At 40.0% G+C, this 15,048-nt stretch overlaps 1 protein-coding gene across 3 annotated transcripts in view; it reads left to right on the top strand.

Annotated features, from left to right (window-relative positions):
- Window positions 1-15,048, top strand: part of KIF5C (kinesin family member 5C) — a 123,371-nt gene that overhangs the window by 83,493 nt on the left and 24,830 nt on the right. For all 3 annotated transcript variants that reach the window (XR_012646350.1, XM_075000720.1, XM_075000722.1), the window contains exons 13-17: window positions 544-612; window positions 6,563-6,769; window positions 8,429-8,575; window positions 11,350-11,538; window positions 13,427-13,544. Coding sequence is in view for 2 of the 3 variants with exons in the window: in XM_075000720.1 (XP_074856821.1) it covers window positions 544-612; window positions 6,563-6,769; window positions 8,429-8,575; window positions 11,350-11,538; window positions 13,427-13,544 (730 nt within the window). In the remaining variant the exon portion in view is untranslated. The remainder of the gene's footprint in view (window positions 1-543; window positions 613-6,562; window positions 6,770-8,428; window positions 8,576-11,349; window positions 11,539-13,426; window positions 13,545-15,048) is intronic.

Here is a 15,048-nt window from a genome sequence, read left to right as displayed (position 1 = left end):
AGAGCCATGGCAGTGTGGGGTCAGGGCTGCAGCCACAGCAGTCCCCAGGAGCACAGGGTTGGAGACCCCAGCAGCCTCACAACCAGGATGGAGCCCTGTGGCAGAAGCCAGAGGCTGGCTGCAGTGGGAGGCTCAAGGCAGGGTGTCTGCTGCTGGCATGGGGACTGGTGATAGGGGGACTCTCCTGGTTTGGCAACTGCTCTTGTTTGGGACTAGGCAGGTCCCAATCATGCCACACCAGGGAGGTGCAACCTCTATAATTATATACTGAATATAATCTTGATGCAGGTACTGCCATTCCCATGTCTTAGTTATGATCTGAGGCAAGCCTTCTTAGGTACATGTTACGATTTTCATTAGGAGACATCGAATCACTTACGTATATTTAACCGTGTAACTGTACTTTATAGCTCTGTCTTCTGTTCATCTATATTTCAACTCATTTTATTTCCATCTTGGGGCACTACTGTTGGCCTGGTCCTGCAAAAGAAAAGCAAAGAGGTCAAATTCAAATTACAGAAATAATTTTTTATTCAATTGCAGGATGATGAAATCAACCAGCAGAGCCAGTTGGCTGAGAAACTAAAGCAACAAATGTTGGATCAAGATGAGGTAAAAGAAAATATCCAAAAAAAAACCCCAAACTCAAGGGAGCTTTTGTTTTGTATAATATTATTGTATTGTGCTGCTCTGTGTGTCATAGCTGGTAAAAATCTGTTGAGGAAGAGTTGGCTTATGTGACAGATAGAAGGGTTTAAACTTTGTTAACCTGGTAATTTTGAGAGTTTGAAGTCTTAGATGGGCACATATTTGAGTACACAATGTTGCTGGTCTGTAGAGGACGGTGACTTTCAGAAGTTTTCAACATGAGAAATACTGGTAAAACATTCACTGGGTTCCTGTCTTGTAAAATGCAAGTCAATGTGGATCACTTTAAAATGATTATTTCTGGGTAATTGGTACTGCCCAGAATTTGGCTCTACTGCTTAGTAGGCTGCGTTTTTCTTACACACTCCACTAAATCGTGCAGTCAGTTTTCTTTAAATTTTCCTCCTGGCACTGCTGCTGATTGTGCACAGAGACCTTGCATAAATTGTCTCTCTGTCTATGTCAGTGTCTGGAAAAGGAATATGTGTGCGTTTAAATGAGGGTGATCTTCCCAAATATTTATTATTTTTCACAAAAAGTCTGGAGGAGGTAAACGTATGGCCACATCTATACTACACGTCTACACTATAAATATGCAGTGCTGCATTAGCATAATGGCTGCCATGTTCAATTTGAAAGAGCCGCTTTCGAATCATGTGCTGTCCATGTAGACGGGGGGGGGCGGGGTTTCGAAAGGATCCCCCAGGATTTGAAAGCCCTTCTTCCTAAAACTAAATAGGAAGAAGGGGCTGAAAGTCCAGGGGGGTCTTTTCAAAAGGCCTCCCGTCTACAGGGGCATCATGCAATTCGAAAGCGGCATTTTTGAATCACGTGTGCTTGTTTATGCTCATGAGACACTACATATTCACGGCAGTACCTCATTAGCATCTTCCCAACTCGCTCATTACCATACCCCTTCCTTTGACATGCCTATTTTTTACTGTGCTTTCTTTTGCAGTTTGACCAACTTTTTTATGTTTTAAGCTTTTTGTTGGGTTTCCCCTTTTGGTTGCGAAAACAATACAAATACAGAGTAACTCTAATAGCAGTGCAGCAAGTAAATTTGAGATCAGTTAAAGCAAATTCATCCCGCTCACCCACATCTTCTCTTTTTGAGAGTTCTTCTTACTTAATCCTTATATTTCTTGCGTTAATATATACTAAGATACCGATTTTGATTCCCCTCTGTGTCCCTTTTTTTCCCCCTCTCCCATATTACTCCTAAACAGCTCTTGCTCACCTACATCCTGGCCCTTCTGCCAGGACTCCTTGCTGTGGGTATGATATACTAGTGAGCTTTTGTCTCTTGCCCCCATTAAATCTAGTTTAAAACCCTCCTCACTAGGTTAGCTGTAGTAAAGAAGAACACTTCAGACACACTGTTGGAAGAGGTGACCCAGCTTGGGTAAAAGGAAATCACATCTCACCAACCCATTAGAATTCTTTAAGAGGCTAAACAAATGAGGTGGTGCAATGGATATTGTGTACGCAGACTGTCATAAAGCCTTTGACTAGGTCCCTTAGTAAAGGCTCTCAAGGAAAGTAGACGGCCATAAGATAGGAAAGAAGGTACTGTCAGGGCTGAGTAACTGGTTAAAAGATAGAAAATGGTCAGTTTTCAGAAGGGAGAGAGATCCTTGAATGAGCTGTCTGGGGACCAATGCTTTTCAGTATCTTACATAAGAAAAGAAGAACAGCCATACTGAGTCAGATTAAGGGTCCGTCTAGCCCAGGATGCTGTCTTTTTACAGTAGTCAATGCCAGATGCTTCAGCAGGGATGAACAGGGCAATATATCAGGTGACCTGGGAAAAGGCACACATAGTATGGTGAACAACAAGAAGTCCTGTGGCACCTTATAGACTAACAGATATTTTGGAGCATAAACTTTTATGGTGGTAAGGCTTGAGGACAATAGAACATAGCTCAAAATTGTTGAGCCCAAAACTGACAGTTAAGAGTTACAAAAGGATCTCAGAAAACTGGGTGATGGTAACAAAATGGCAGATAAATTGTGCTCCTTGGAAAACATAATCTCAAGTACACATACAAACTGATGGGGTCTGTATGAACTGTTGCCATGGAAGGAAGAGATCTTGAAGATGCTGTAGCTCATTCTCTGACATCATCTTCTCAGTGCATAGTGGCAATCAAAAAAAAGCTAGACATACTAGGAACCATTATGAAAGGGGTTGATGATTGGACAGAAAATATGAAAATGGATATGTGTGAAGCCACGTTATGTTTAAATGTTGCATGTGGTGCTTGTCACCCCCATCTCAGAAAAGATATGTTAGAACAGGAGAAGCTTCAGATGGGAAAACAAAAATGATTAGCGGTATGGAATAGCTTCCACACAAAGAGCTATTCGAAAGACTGGGACTTTTCAGCTTTAAACAGAGACAGTTAAAGGGGGATAGGCAAGAAGTTTGTAAAGTCATGACTGGTGTGGTGGAAGCAAGTAAGGAAGTGTCGTTTACTCTTTAATTTACCCTTTCACTTAACACAAGAACCTGGGTAACCCAATAAAAGAAATAGGCAGTAGAATGAAAACAAGCGTAAGAAAGCACTTCTTCATACAATATGCAATCAACCTATGGTGCTCATTGACAGGGGATGTTGTGAGTTCAAAAAAAAAAAAGAGTGTTTAAATTTATGGAGGATCTCTCTCTCAATGGCTGTTAGCCAAGGTGGTCTGGGATGCAACCTCATGCTCTGCTAGAAGCTGGGATTGTATGGCAGGGGATCACTTTGTAAATTGCCCTGATCTGTTCATTTCCACTGAAGTACCTGGCCCATCTGGAATAGACGGACTCTTAGTCTGATCCTCGATGGCTTTCTTTGGTTGTTATGAGTGTCTTGATTTCAAATAATTCAAAGTACATTCTTCAGCTTGCTGAAGTGTGTTCTTAACTTTATAGGGATTCAAGCCATCTGCTTCTCTGTTGGTGAAACAGTATAGTTCTTTGTGGATCTAATGTCTGCGAACCCAATTTTAAGTCCAAAATTCACTTTTTTCACTAGTTCCCCATTTGTATAGTTTTTGAACTGCATGTTGGGCCCTGTTCTTGATTTCTTGGACTATTTGCATCTTTCTTCTTTTGGATATTTAATTATTGGGAGCCTCTTGTATTCTAGCTCATCTCCTGCCTATCTGTGTATCCTGACCCAATATTAATTTGTTTCCACTGGCCACTAATCCCTGTTGCAATGATCATTTTCTTTCTTCTTGGCATTCTTTCCTACTTTAACTTTATTATCAAAATCCGTGAGGCTAGCATTGTACTACTGGCTTAGAAGCTTTACTGGAGCCCCGCCCCCTCAATTGAGATGACAGTCTGCCACTTCTGGAGACCAGTGTAATGTTTTGTTAACTACTTCTTTTAGGGAATCAAATTAATGTTTTTGAGGGTTTGACTTCTTATCTGTAAACTACATCAGTTTCTCACAGCTCAAACTGAAGTCATCCACCTGCTGTCTACTACAGCTTGTAATTAATTCATTGATACATGATGCAATGTGGCTTTTCTCCTCATTTAGCAAGAGTATTTATTTTTGGATGATTAAACCAGCAGATGCAATGCTATTCTGAATCATGTTATGGATGGGGTACATGCTGTTATAATACCCTTAGAATTCCTTTGCCATTGTTAACTATTTCTTTATCAAGTGCATGTACATACACTTGAGCTATACATTGCTGTATCATATTCTCAGATAAAGGAGGAGGGTCAAACCTAAACTTTATTAGGGACATGAGGGATAGAATTGCATGTACTGAATTAAGTTGAATTGCTAGATAAATAGTTCTGGTCTGCTTTCTTTCTAATATATGTCTCAATAAATTTGACATTTCACAGGGGGTCAACCATCTGAAGATTTCGGTCACACTTCCTTTGGATGTATGCCCAATAACTTGTTCACTCATCACTTCCACATTAAGGTTTATATTTTGGAGTTGTAGAACATGGGAAATAGAACTCCAGAAACTTAGGCTTCTACCTCTTAAGATAGAAAACTCTTCTCTGCACCTATCAGTATTAAGGCTTATCTCTTCTTTGTGTACCAGTCAGTAGAGAATGAGATAACTAAGCATCTGAAGTCCTTGAATTCCTCCTCTGCACCAACACCTTCTCCTGTGATGAAGTAATGGGCAATGTTGCCACTTATGCATTAGGTATCATACTGCCTCAGTAGATTTATGGTGTCTTGCTTACCACTGTGATTTCACCTCAAAATACATTAAATTGTAAGTGTAATCCATGTCAGTTTATCAGAGAAATAGTTTTAAGATGTTTGGTAATCATTTTTAACCCATCTCATATCCCTAGGTCCTGATAAATTAATTTACACTTCACTTTGAGAACAGAACATTTCCATCTGGGTGCCTTTCTCTCATGGGAAATCATTTCATTCACAGTCACGGAGCAGGGACTTGTGTCCTGAAATTAATGTGCTTGCTTTCTATTGTCCAATATCCTCCTTATATTCCTTGCACAAAATCCTTAGAGTTCTTTAAAATTCTTTGCTCATCTTTCTAGGTGTTCAGCATCTAGGGGTGTCCATTGTGATTTAGGACCCAGAGCTGAATTTCTTCAAGGCTAGCGGTTGAAGAGGTAGTGGACAATGGTAGTTCAGGCTGATAAGAACATGCTTCCTTAACTTTCTGCCATTCCTATAAACTGTGGAGTAGAAAGATGGACCTGCCACACCATTTTTCAGAACTCCCGTTTTTTCTTGATTGTTCTAATCTTCCTTTCTCATGATGTTTTCTTTATCCTTCTGATTAAGCCAGACAGGATTTAATTCTGCAGCACCCGCCAGGACTACTAATTTGGTACTAAGGGCTATGAGTAGCCTAGGAGAAATATATTTACAGCACTGTAAGCCCCAGCCAACCTGTAAAGTGAAACCCTTGAAAACAAAAGCATCCCCTGCATCAAAGTCCAGGACGTTGTCTGTCTTCCTTTTAGTTGCTGGATGAAATCTGTAGTCCTAATTGGGTGCTTTTTGTTGTTTTTTATTTTTGAATTTTTTTAACTTGTGATTTTCCAAAAGTGTATCATTAGCAATAAATATTGGGAGATACTTTTCAGTTTTCCTTTTTTATTCTGACACTGTTTTCCTTCAGATAACTTCACTTCAGAGGCTTCTCTGTTGAGATTGTGTCCAATTTGAATTTTGAAGAATTTTCTATGGCTCTTAATATTTTTTGTTAAGGTGGAATAGGATGGTAGAGTACAATGTGAACCTGACTTCTGCATAGTCTTGGCCACCTTATAAATTTAAGCTGATGTCTTTCCTATTTGAGAATGAAATGAATTAGATGGTTACAACAGGAAGGCTGGAGACAGCCATCTGTCAGTGCTAAACTTGCTTTTCTTTACTAATCCACAGTTTGATCATAAAATTGTGCATTTTAAGTTGATCTGCAAATAGGAGAAATTTTTAAACGAAGTTTGTCTACAGTGCCATTTAATTAAAAGTTAAGATGATTATTACTGTTAATGTATTCCTTACAATGTCATCTATACCCCAACCTACTTCAGACAGCTTTTTATGTGGTTCATTTTAAAGCTGTCACGCTTTGGCTTGAAGTCTTTTATTTTGGTTCTTAGCCCAGACAGCACTGAATTCAGGGTGGGGGGAAAAACTTGAAGCTATGAAATTGCTCAAAATAAGTTTTTCTGTCTGAATTTTGTTGGGGAATAGAATTTGCTAAAGCTTTTTTCTGTGTAGTCCAGAGGTTTTTTGCTTTTGTTTCTTTAAAGATATATTTGCATGTTACCCCTGTTGCTGCTGTTTGTTTCTGGTAGAGTGGCAAAATCCCTCATCTCCAACAGTCAATGTTGCAAATCTTTTTGAGCTAGTTCTTGGGGAACAGTTACCTGCTTGTGGTCTCTCCCTGTGTCCAGCTGTTGGCTTCCACTCGAAGAGATTATGAGAAGATCCAAGAGGAGCTGACCCGTCTTCAGATTGAAAATGAAGCTGCAAAAGATGAGGTGAAAGAGGTTCTTCAGGCCCTGGAGGAACTGGCTGTCAATTATGATCAGAAATCACAAGAAGTGGAGGACAAGATCCAGGCTAATCAACAGCTGGCTGATGAACTGGCACAGAAAACAGTAGGAGCACATCTACTTTTACATGCAGTTTATCTTTGTCAAAAAGACTTCCTTTAGGAGTATGTAAATGTTTTTGGGACAGCCCAGATACAAATTGATAAATCAGCATCAACTTATAAATCTTCTGTTAATATTCTAGTCAAGTGTATTGCTAGCTTTTATTGCTAAAACTGAAGTTAAGAAGCCATTAGAAGGCCAACATTTGCCAACAGTCCTCTTCCATTACTTGTCTTGAATGAAATTGTGGTAGATACAGGTGCTCCTGTGTGGTAATTGTTAGCAGATGCTGGCTTTTGAGGTCTCTGTTTGCATACAACACTTAAAAATAATGGTAATTTGTATGCGCTAAGCATGCTAGTAATGTCCCTTTAGAATGACCGCTATCTTCTCAGCAGCTGTTAGCTTTGTTCTTCCAGTATTCTGGTATGTAGATCAACTTTGTTGGTACAAGTGCACTTGTTAAGGGTACATCTAAGCTTCAGGCTGACTGTAAATTCCAGCTGAAGCAGACATGCTGTGATTCAGGTACCTGTGTTCCAAGAATGGAGTATAAGCACAGTGTCAGGAGGGTGGGATGGGCTAGCTGCCAGAATGCAATCCTATCTGACGCAAAGCATGTGCTCAGGGCAGCTAACCCCTCCCACCATTCTCATTGCTATAGTTATGCTCTATTTTTAGGGCTCTAGCTTGATTGGTAGCTAGCATGGGTATGTTGCTTCAAGCTGAAATTCACCTAATTTGAAATGTAGGTCTACCTATACCTAGCAGGTTGGTGAAAAATATCCCTTCTTCATCCCTCTCCCTTCAAGGATGTTGAAATAATCTGCTTCTTGACAAGCCCAGTCTGAATGCAGCATAAATCCTACTTTTCTCTGACTTCTCTGGCTGCAGTAGAAAAAAAAACATAGGCGTTGGGGCTGACATAAGAGTGCAAATATTTGCAAGAACATTGTGCATTCACTCATTTCTTATTCTCTTCTTTCATGACACACACCTTAGCTTCTTGTATGGGGTCAAACTACACCACCACCTATATCGTTAGCACAGACTACAAGAGCTTCAAATTTAGATTTGGTTTAAATACCCAAACGGTTAAGCAGGATAGACTCTGGTGAGTCATGCCTGTGTGAGTCATTGTCAGGTTCAGATTTCCATTACTTTGTAGCTGGTACTAAGAATATTGATTTCATGTTGGTAACATTTTAAATATTGGAATAACAATTTTCATGTTGTGGTATTAGCATGTCTTCAGGCAATCTTTCTGCTGAGGGCTCTTGTGAAAAGAAGAGGCAGCTAGATGGAAGGCATTACCCAACACACATTAGAAAGATGTGATGTTTTGTATGTTAAATATGTAGCTTGGATTTCAGGCTGTGAGTGAACTCTGCAAAAACATGAATGAAATAAATAATCCTGTAGCCTGAAAGCTGTAGTTGAACAGCCTGTACCCATGGAATGGCACTAAAATAAGGGAAAACGAAATATGAAGTCACACTTATACCTCTATCAAAGGGGAGACATAAAAATAAATTATCTAAAGACAACCTTTTAGATGACGAAATAGAAAAACTGACTTGAGTGGGTTTGTTCTGGTCAGTATGTGCCTTGTCAGTTTTCTGTATAAAAGGTTTGTAATCTCATCTCTTGAATCTTTTCCAGACTGCTTTGACAGCCATTCAACGAGAGCTAGGTCAGTTGCAGGAACTCAGTAATCATCAAAGAAAGAGAGCTACAGAGATCTTGAATTTACTGCTTAAAGATCTGGGAGAGATTGGAGGGATCATTGGCACCAATGATGTTAAAACGGTAAACCGGCTATTGTATAGCTTTTCTCAAAATAAAATAAAGATGTTATTCTCAGGATGGATATTTACAGCCACAGCCTTGCAACTGTAATCTGATATTTAAATTTTCCTTGGATTAAAAATTAAAATAATTCATTTTGGTTTTAGTGGATGTTTTGTGTTAAGTTATTAAGCCACCCATGTAATGTACATAATCTACTGTACTTCTCAAGAAGAGAGGGGAATCCATTAAAGGATTTGTGTTAGAATCTGTTTAGCAGATCAGGACAGAGTCTTTTGAAGGAAAATGTTTGTGGCTTATCTTTTGAACTCTCCCTGAATTTAGATATTTTCTAGATTTTTTCAGGTAAGTCAAAGTATTGGTGACAAACTCAAGTCTATCAGTTTCTAGCATTGGTGAAGTTTGCAGATACCCCATAGATGTCAGCATTGCTGCAGAATAGGCCTAACTATAGCTAACATAGGAGAGAAGATTACTGATTGTTATTCAAGAGAGGAAGAAACCAACTGGAAAATAAACAAATGCTATTAACATAGTAGAATCCTGGATATGGAAATATTTCTGACACAATATCTTCAGCCACTCAGTGCTTTGAAATTTGCAAGCTGACTAGAAGGCACTGAATACGGACAGTTAGCCAAGTTCTTCCAGATTCTCCCTTCTCCCACTGTAGATCAGGGAAATTCCAACAATTGGAAGTGGTATTTGAACGGTAGTTGGGTAAAAATGTGCATCAGATAAGTAAACTATTTACTGTAGTTGACATAAAAGTTCCCTTGACACTGTTGACCAAAAAGTTATGTTTTGTTGCTAGATTATTCTGGTAAATTAGATTTATCTCATACTATTTCCAAGTAATATTTCATTTTCATTGTTTGCTTGCTGTGCACTAACTTCCTCTTCCTTGCTTCACTTTGAATATTGGAGCTGGTATTTTACTTTTTAAACTCTTTTCCCATAGCTCAGGGATAAAAACAAGCCAGTGCAGCTGTGTACTCTGTCCATGGTGTACCTTTTGATCCTGAATCAGAGTGAGGTTGGGCACCTGCCTCTGTCACGCCGAACTCAGTGACTGTGTCTACACTAGAGAGTTATATCAACAAAACTGGCATTTTGTCAACAAAACTCACAGAGCATCCACATTCACAAGGTCTTCTGTTGACAGTAAATCGACACAATGCGTCATTTCTGTCAACAGCCTTCTGCCACTCCCCCATGAGGCAGAACACCTCTGACAGATTCTGTTGAGAGAAAGCTGGTCTGGACATTCCAGTCGACCGACAGGGCTTCTGAGATGCCAGTCTGCCTCGTCTACTGTGCTTCTGTGTGACTATTCTGTTGAGAGCAGTGGGGCAGTTTTATTGGAAGATACGGTTTGACAAAAACTTGTGTAGACATACCTAATGGGTTTGGCAAGTTCTCAGTTCCTCTTTGATTACAAATGCCGTTACCTTTGTCTGTCCAGCTATGTGTGTCTCATGGCACATCCTGCATCATTATTTCACTGTGTCTGGAACAGTTCATTTAAGAATTGCTGGAAGTAATGTTTGGGTAAGGGAGGGAAGGGAAATCCATGCATGCTGAGGAATTCCTTGCTCAATGAATTGTGAGAAAATTGGACACTATTGACATCTCCTGGAATTCTGCTGTTTTATCATTTGATTCCACATCAATGATTGCTCTTTAGTGCATTCATTGATATTAAAGTGTTTAATAACTCTGGGCACAGCTGTTGCAATCTCAGAATGAACAGTAGTTAAATAAACTGTCATGCCATTTCTGTTTCAGGCGGATACAAACAACTAATAAAACTAGTGTTATGAGGGTTGCTATAAGCTGACAGGGAGTTCTATCCAAATTAACGTGATCTGATCTGGAAGTTCTTTTTAACTATTTTCTTCCATTACCAGCACAAGAGGGAATCTTGTTTGAGATGCCACAATGACCCCTGGTGGCCATGTGATTGTATAGGAAATTATATCAAAGAGAACAAAAATTGAAAATGGATGCTTACCATTTAGTGGAGGTTTTGTACTCCTTAAGAAGCGAGACCTTTAAGACAGTTTTCAGTGTAAACACTTAATGATTTAGGGTGCTTTATAATGTCCCTTTAAAAAGGAAGGTTCATGGCATCTCCAGCAGCATAAGAAAGCTCTTCTACAATGTGGCACTGCAGTTAAGGGAAGTGTTCTAAATTACTGTTTCTTAAACTTTTTGAGACCATGGAATACCAAACAATATTTTCTTTAAAAATTGTTGTCAGATCAAAATAAACCAAACAGCAACATATATACAGCAAAACCAAAATGAAGTCATTTACTTAGGTGTCATAGCAGTGAAGTGGTAACATTGTGGCTGGTTTTAATAACAGACAATATATGCCATCTATGTGTGATATCAAAAAAGTGTCAGACACTTGCAGCGCATCTGTGAGTTATTCACAGAACATGAGTGTTCCATAGCACATAATTTAGAACAGTTTTTCTTAAACTATTCCCAGTTTTAGTGTTGAATCATTGCATCAGTGGTTATAACCTGGTGTGAGACTTTTTGTCTTTTGTCTGACTTTTATCCATCAAGTTACTGAGTGGTTCAGTGATATACCATCTTGGAATGTAAATGATGAAAGGAACCCAAGCTGGTATACCCATGAGTTCTTCTGTGCATTACTAAGCTCTCCTATCTCTAGGCAAGTGGTTCACTATTTAAGTTTTCTCGGTGGCTATTTTCTTTTACAAGCCTGTATTGAGAAATGCAACCTTTCGTGTCTTCAGCTAGCAGATGTGAATGGGGTAATCGAGGAGGAGTTCACCATGGCACGGCTGTACATCAGTAAGATGAAGTCTGAGGTGAAATCTCTAGTAAACCGCAGCAAACAGCTGGAGAGTGCCCAGATGGACTCCAACAGGAAGATGAATGCCAGTGAGAGGGAACTTGCAGCTTGCCAGCTCCTCATCTCACAAGTATGCCTCTTTCTTCCTCTCCTGTCTTTGGCACAAGTCTCACTGATTTACCCTCTTCTTCCTTCAGATCTCTTCCCCCCGACTACTTTGTGGTGAAACCATTCCTGCTTGGGGGTAGCTTCCTATGTCCCTCATATTGTGGAAAAAGTACAGATTAGTCTCACACACTGAAGAAACAGCTTTGTTTCTTCAAACTCTGTGCCTTTTAACTCTTAAAAAAGACATGCAAATTGAAGTAACAAATATCCAGCTCATTCATAGAACACGCTAGCAGCAGCATTCCTCCTGTTAGCGGGTTACCATTTCTTACCTCATACTGTAACTGTTAAAACTATGGAGAATGGTACCACAATTCTGAGCAGTGGGGTTTCCTGGGGGCTGTAATGTGACCCCAGTAGAAGAGCTGGCTCTGTGCTCCTGTGAGTCCAACTTCTTGTGGTCCTAAAGGGTAAAAAGGAAGTTGAATGTGTAGAATGCCAGCCACTGCCTATATGATGGAGTTTTGTTGATTCCACATGCTCATTTCTGTGCTCCCTGATTGAGTGGTGGGGCCAGGGCAGTATGATTGTGAGTCCTCTACAAGTGGTTTCCAGGCAGTTGGTCTGAAATAACTTGTGTTTATCAGCAAAGAAAAAGTAGAGAGAGGCCCTGTTTTGCAGTTGCAGATGTTGTAAAGAAAAGCAGAAGTGTGTAGCATGCTTCTAAATGTTCCAGAAACACACTAGACCAATTTGTGACTAGGTGGATCATTGGTTCAGAAATGTGAAATGACCCATGCAAGTGGATGATCTTACCCAAGGACTTTTTAAATATCAGTGAAATTGTATAATGCGGTCTGATTACACAGCACTTTTCGTGTCCAAAGCACTGTGCAAACGTTATGAATTATTCTTCTCCACACTTCTGTAAAAATAGGGAATCTGAGGCCAAAAAAAACTTAAAAAAAGGTTAAATGACTTGCCAGAGGCCATTGAATGAGGCAGGAATAGATGTCAGTGTTCGGGTATTTTGTATTATTTTAGTACTGTGTGGAAACTAAGCAGAGTAATTCTTTCAAGCACTTGAGCTTTTTTTCTTGTCATGCTGGGAGCCCATGCTGAGAATCTGTCTGTATTGAGCTTAGAAGGAAATTTAGTAACAGTTAATGGAGGTTTAAACTGTTAAATTGAGCTCTTAAAGATGAGAATCTCAGCTGCTTCAGTGTCCTACTTTCGTGAATGAGCATTTCAAACACTTCTTGTCAAACCTAAAAATCTAGCAGCCTGTCGCCATGATAGATGTGACATTTCCCATGCACATTTCATTGAGAACTCGGTCTTGAGAGGTGCTGAAGTCTTTCAACTCCCATTAGGATTAGGATGTACTTGGTACCTCTCCAGCATTTGTGCTTAATGTGGAAATATAATGTGAACTCAAGACTCTAGAACTCCTCTCCATACTGAGGCAGGTTGTCTTAAAATCAAATGATTTGATTTTTTTGAAAGGTGTGCTAACAAATATTCAGTGTTGCTATTAACCAACATATCTGGCTTCCTAGTAGTACAGCTAGAGATGCCCAGGAAGCTACTCAGTTATGTATTCCAGCCTAATGTTAAGTGAATTTAATGTTAAAATATTGCTGCTGATTGATAATAAGCTGGTCCTACATTCCGTATGGTGTTGTAGAAGTAGCGGTCATGGTGCATAATGTTAACCAGAGGTCACAAAGAATTAAGATGGTATTGGTGTTACATCTGTCTTAGATCCTGTACAGCAAGACTTCCTAGGAGATAGCTCTAAATGGTGAGAGCTTTCACACATTCCTAGTTTTTATAGGAAGAGAGCATCTGAATTTCTACGTAATAAGCTTTACCACTTAGATCTGCTTATCATTCACTTTTTTTTAAAGCATGAAGCAAAGATTAAGTCCCTTACAGACTACATGCAAAATATGGAACAGAAGAGAAGGCAACTAGAAGAGTCACAAGATTCACTTAATGAAGAGCTGGCCAAGTTGCGTGCTCAAGGTAGTGTACTTAAAACAGGGTAATTAATCATGAGGGTGGCTTCTAGTGATAGATTTTTGCCTCTATAAGCTATAAAATGGGGTTCCAATCAGACCATGAGCACCTCTTTTGGGGATCCTGCATTTTTGTTGTGGCTTTGTTTCCAAACGATGGTTGTCCCTGCCTGCCCACCCGCCATTCACGCCTCCCATTACAAGAACAATGACCTTGCTGAACTAGACTGGAAGGTCAGGACTTTAATTCACTTTCCTGACCCTAGACATTGCTCAGGGTCTCTTTCAGGCAAAAGCAAAATTGGAAGAATTTGCATGGGTGTAACTAATGTAAACCTGAACATGCAAAACATGACAACACATAATTTCCCCCATCCATCTGTTTAATTGTCCTGCATGATTTGTGTTCAGTCATGGAATGGTAAAGTTGAGTTGCTCTTGCACAGTTCAGTGACTTGGTGTAAACATGATGATCGGTATGAAACTCAGAGTTAAATCACAGCAGCCTAGCTTATGCTGTGGAATTATGGGTCTGTGGCACTTGATTTTTCAAAAACATGTGAGCGGAAACTCTTGATAATTGCAGTGGAAGGAGCATGAGGCCCTCTGTAGTACTGTAATATTCTTGGAGACCAGTCCAACTGGACTAATCTGCCTAGCTTTTGACCCATACAGGTCCTGTGGTTCACCTGCACTACAGCTGGGGAGCCTGCTTCCTGTTTGATCTGGGCAGGGGGGAATGCTGCTTTCCTAGCTGCTACGTTACATCCTGCAAATATGTGGGCTTTGTTATACGGATTTGACAGCTTATGCAAAATTTATTGAAAGAGCAATTGTCTAGTGTCCATAAGCCTCTAGCACAGTGGGCCCTGATTTCCACCGTACACCTGTCAATCAGACCATTGGCTCAGGTGCAATATAAGGGTCCTCTTCAGACTTTCAGGAGCAGCAGATGTTAGGATCCCCTGAACAAGGTAGAAGAAAAGGAGGGGAGCCACCATGGCCTACTTAGAGTGGGAAGGGTCACAAGTAGACAGGATGGTGGGAATGGTGAGAAGTTACAGGCATATGTTGTGGGGGGAGGGGTATGACCTGGTATGAGTGGAGAGAGTGATCGGTGGGTAATGGAAAGAGGTAACTAGTGGCATCTACCCCTCACCCTGTCTATACTAGGGCCAATCCTGTTCTGCATAGTCCTAAATGATCTGGAAAAGGGGGTAAACCATGAGATGGCAAAATTTGCAGTTGATATAGAACCATTCAGGCTAGTTAAATCCCTGGCAGAGGACGAAGAGTACAAAATGGCAGATGAAATTCAGTGTTGATAAATGCAAACTAATGTACGTGGGAAAACATAATTCAACTATACATACACAATGATGGGGTCTAAATTAGCTGCTACCATTCAGAAGAGAGATCTTGGAATCACTCTGGAGAGTTCTCTGAAAACATCCACTCAGTGTTCGCTAACAGCTTTGAGAATCATTAAGAAAGGGATCAATAGTAAGATA

Source organism: Carettochelys insculpta, chromosome 8, assembly GCF_033958435.1.
Source record: "Carettochelys insculpta isolate YL-2023 chromosome 8, ASM3395843v1, whole genome shotgun sequence".
Taxonomy (NCBI): Eukaryota; Metazoa; Chordata; order Testudines; family Carettochelyidae; genus Carettochelys; species Carettochelys insculpta.
Note: the sequence above shows the minus strand (reverse complement) of the source record. Positions and strands in the feature narration are given on the sequence as shown.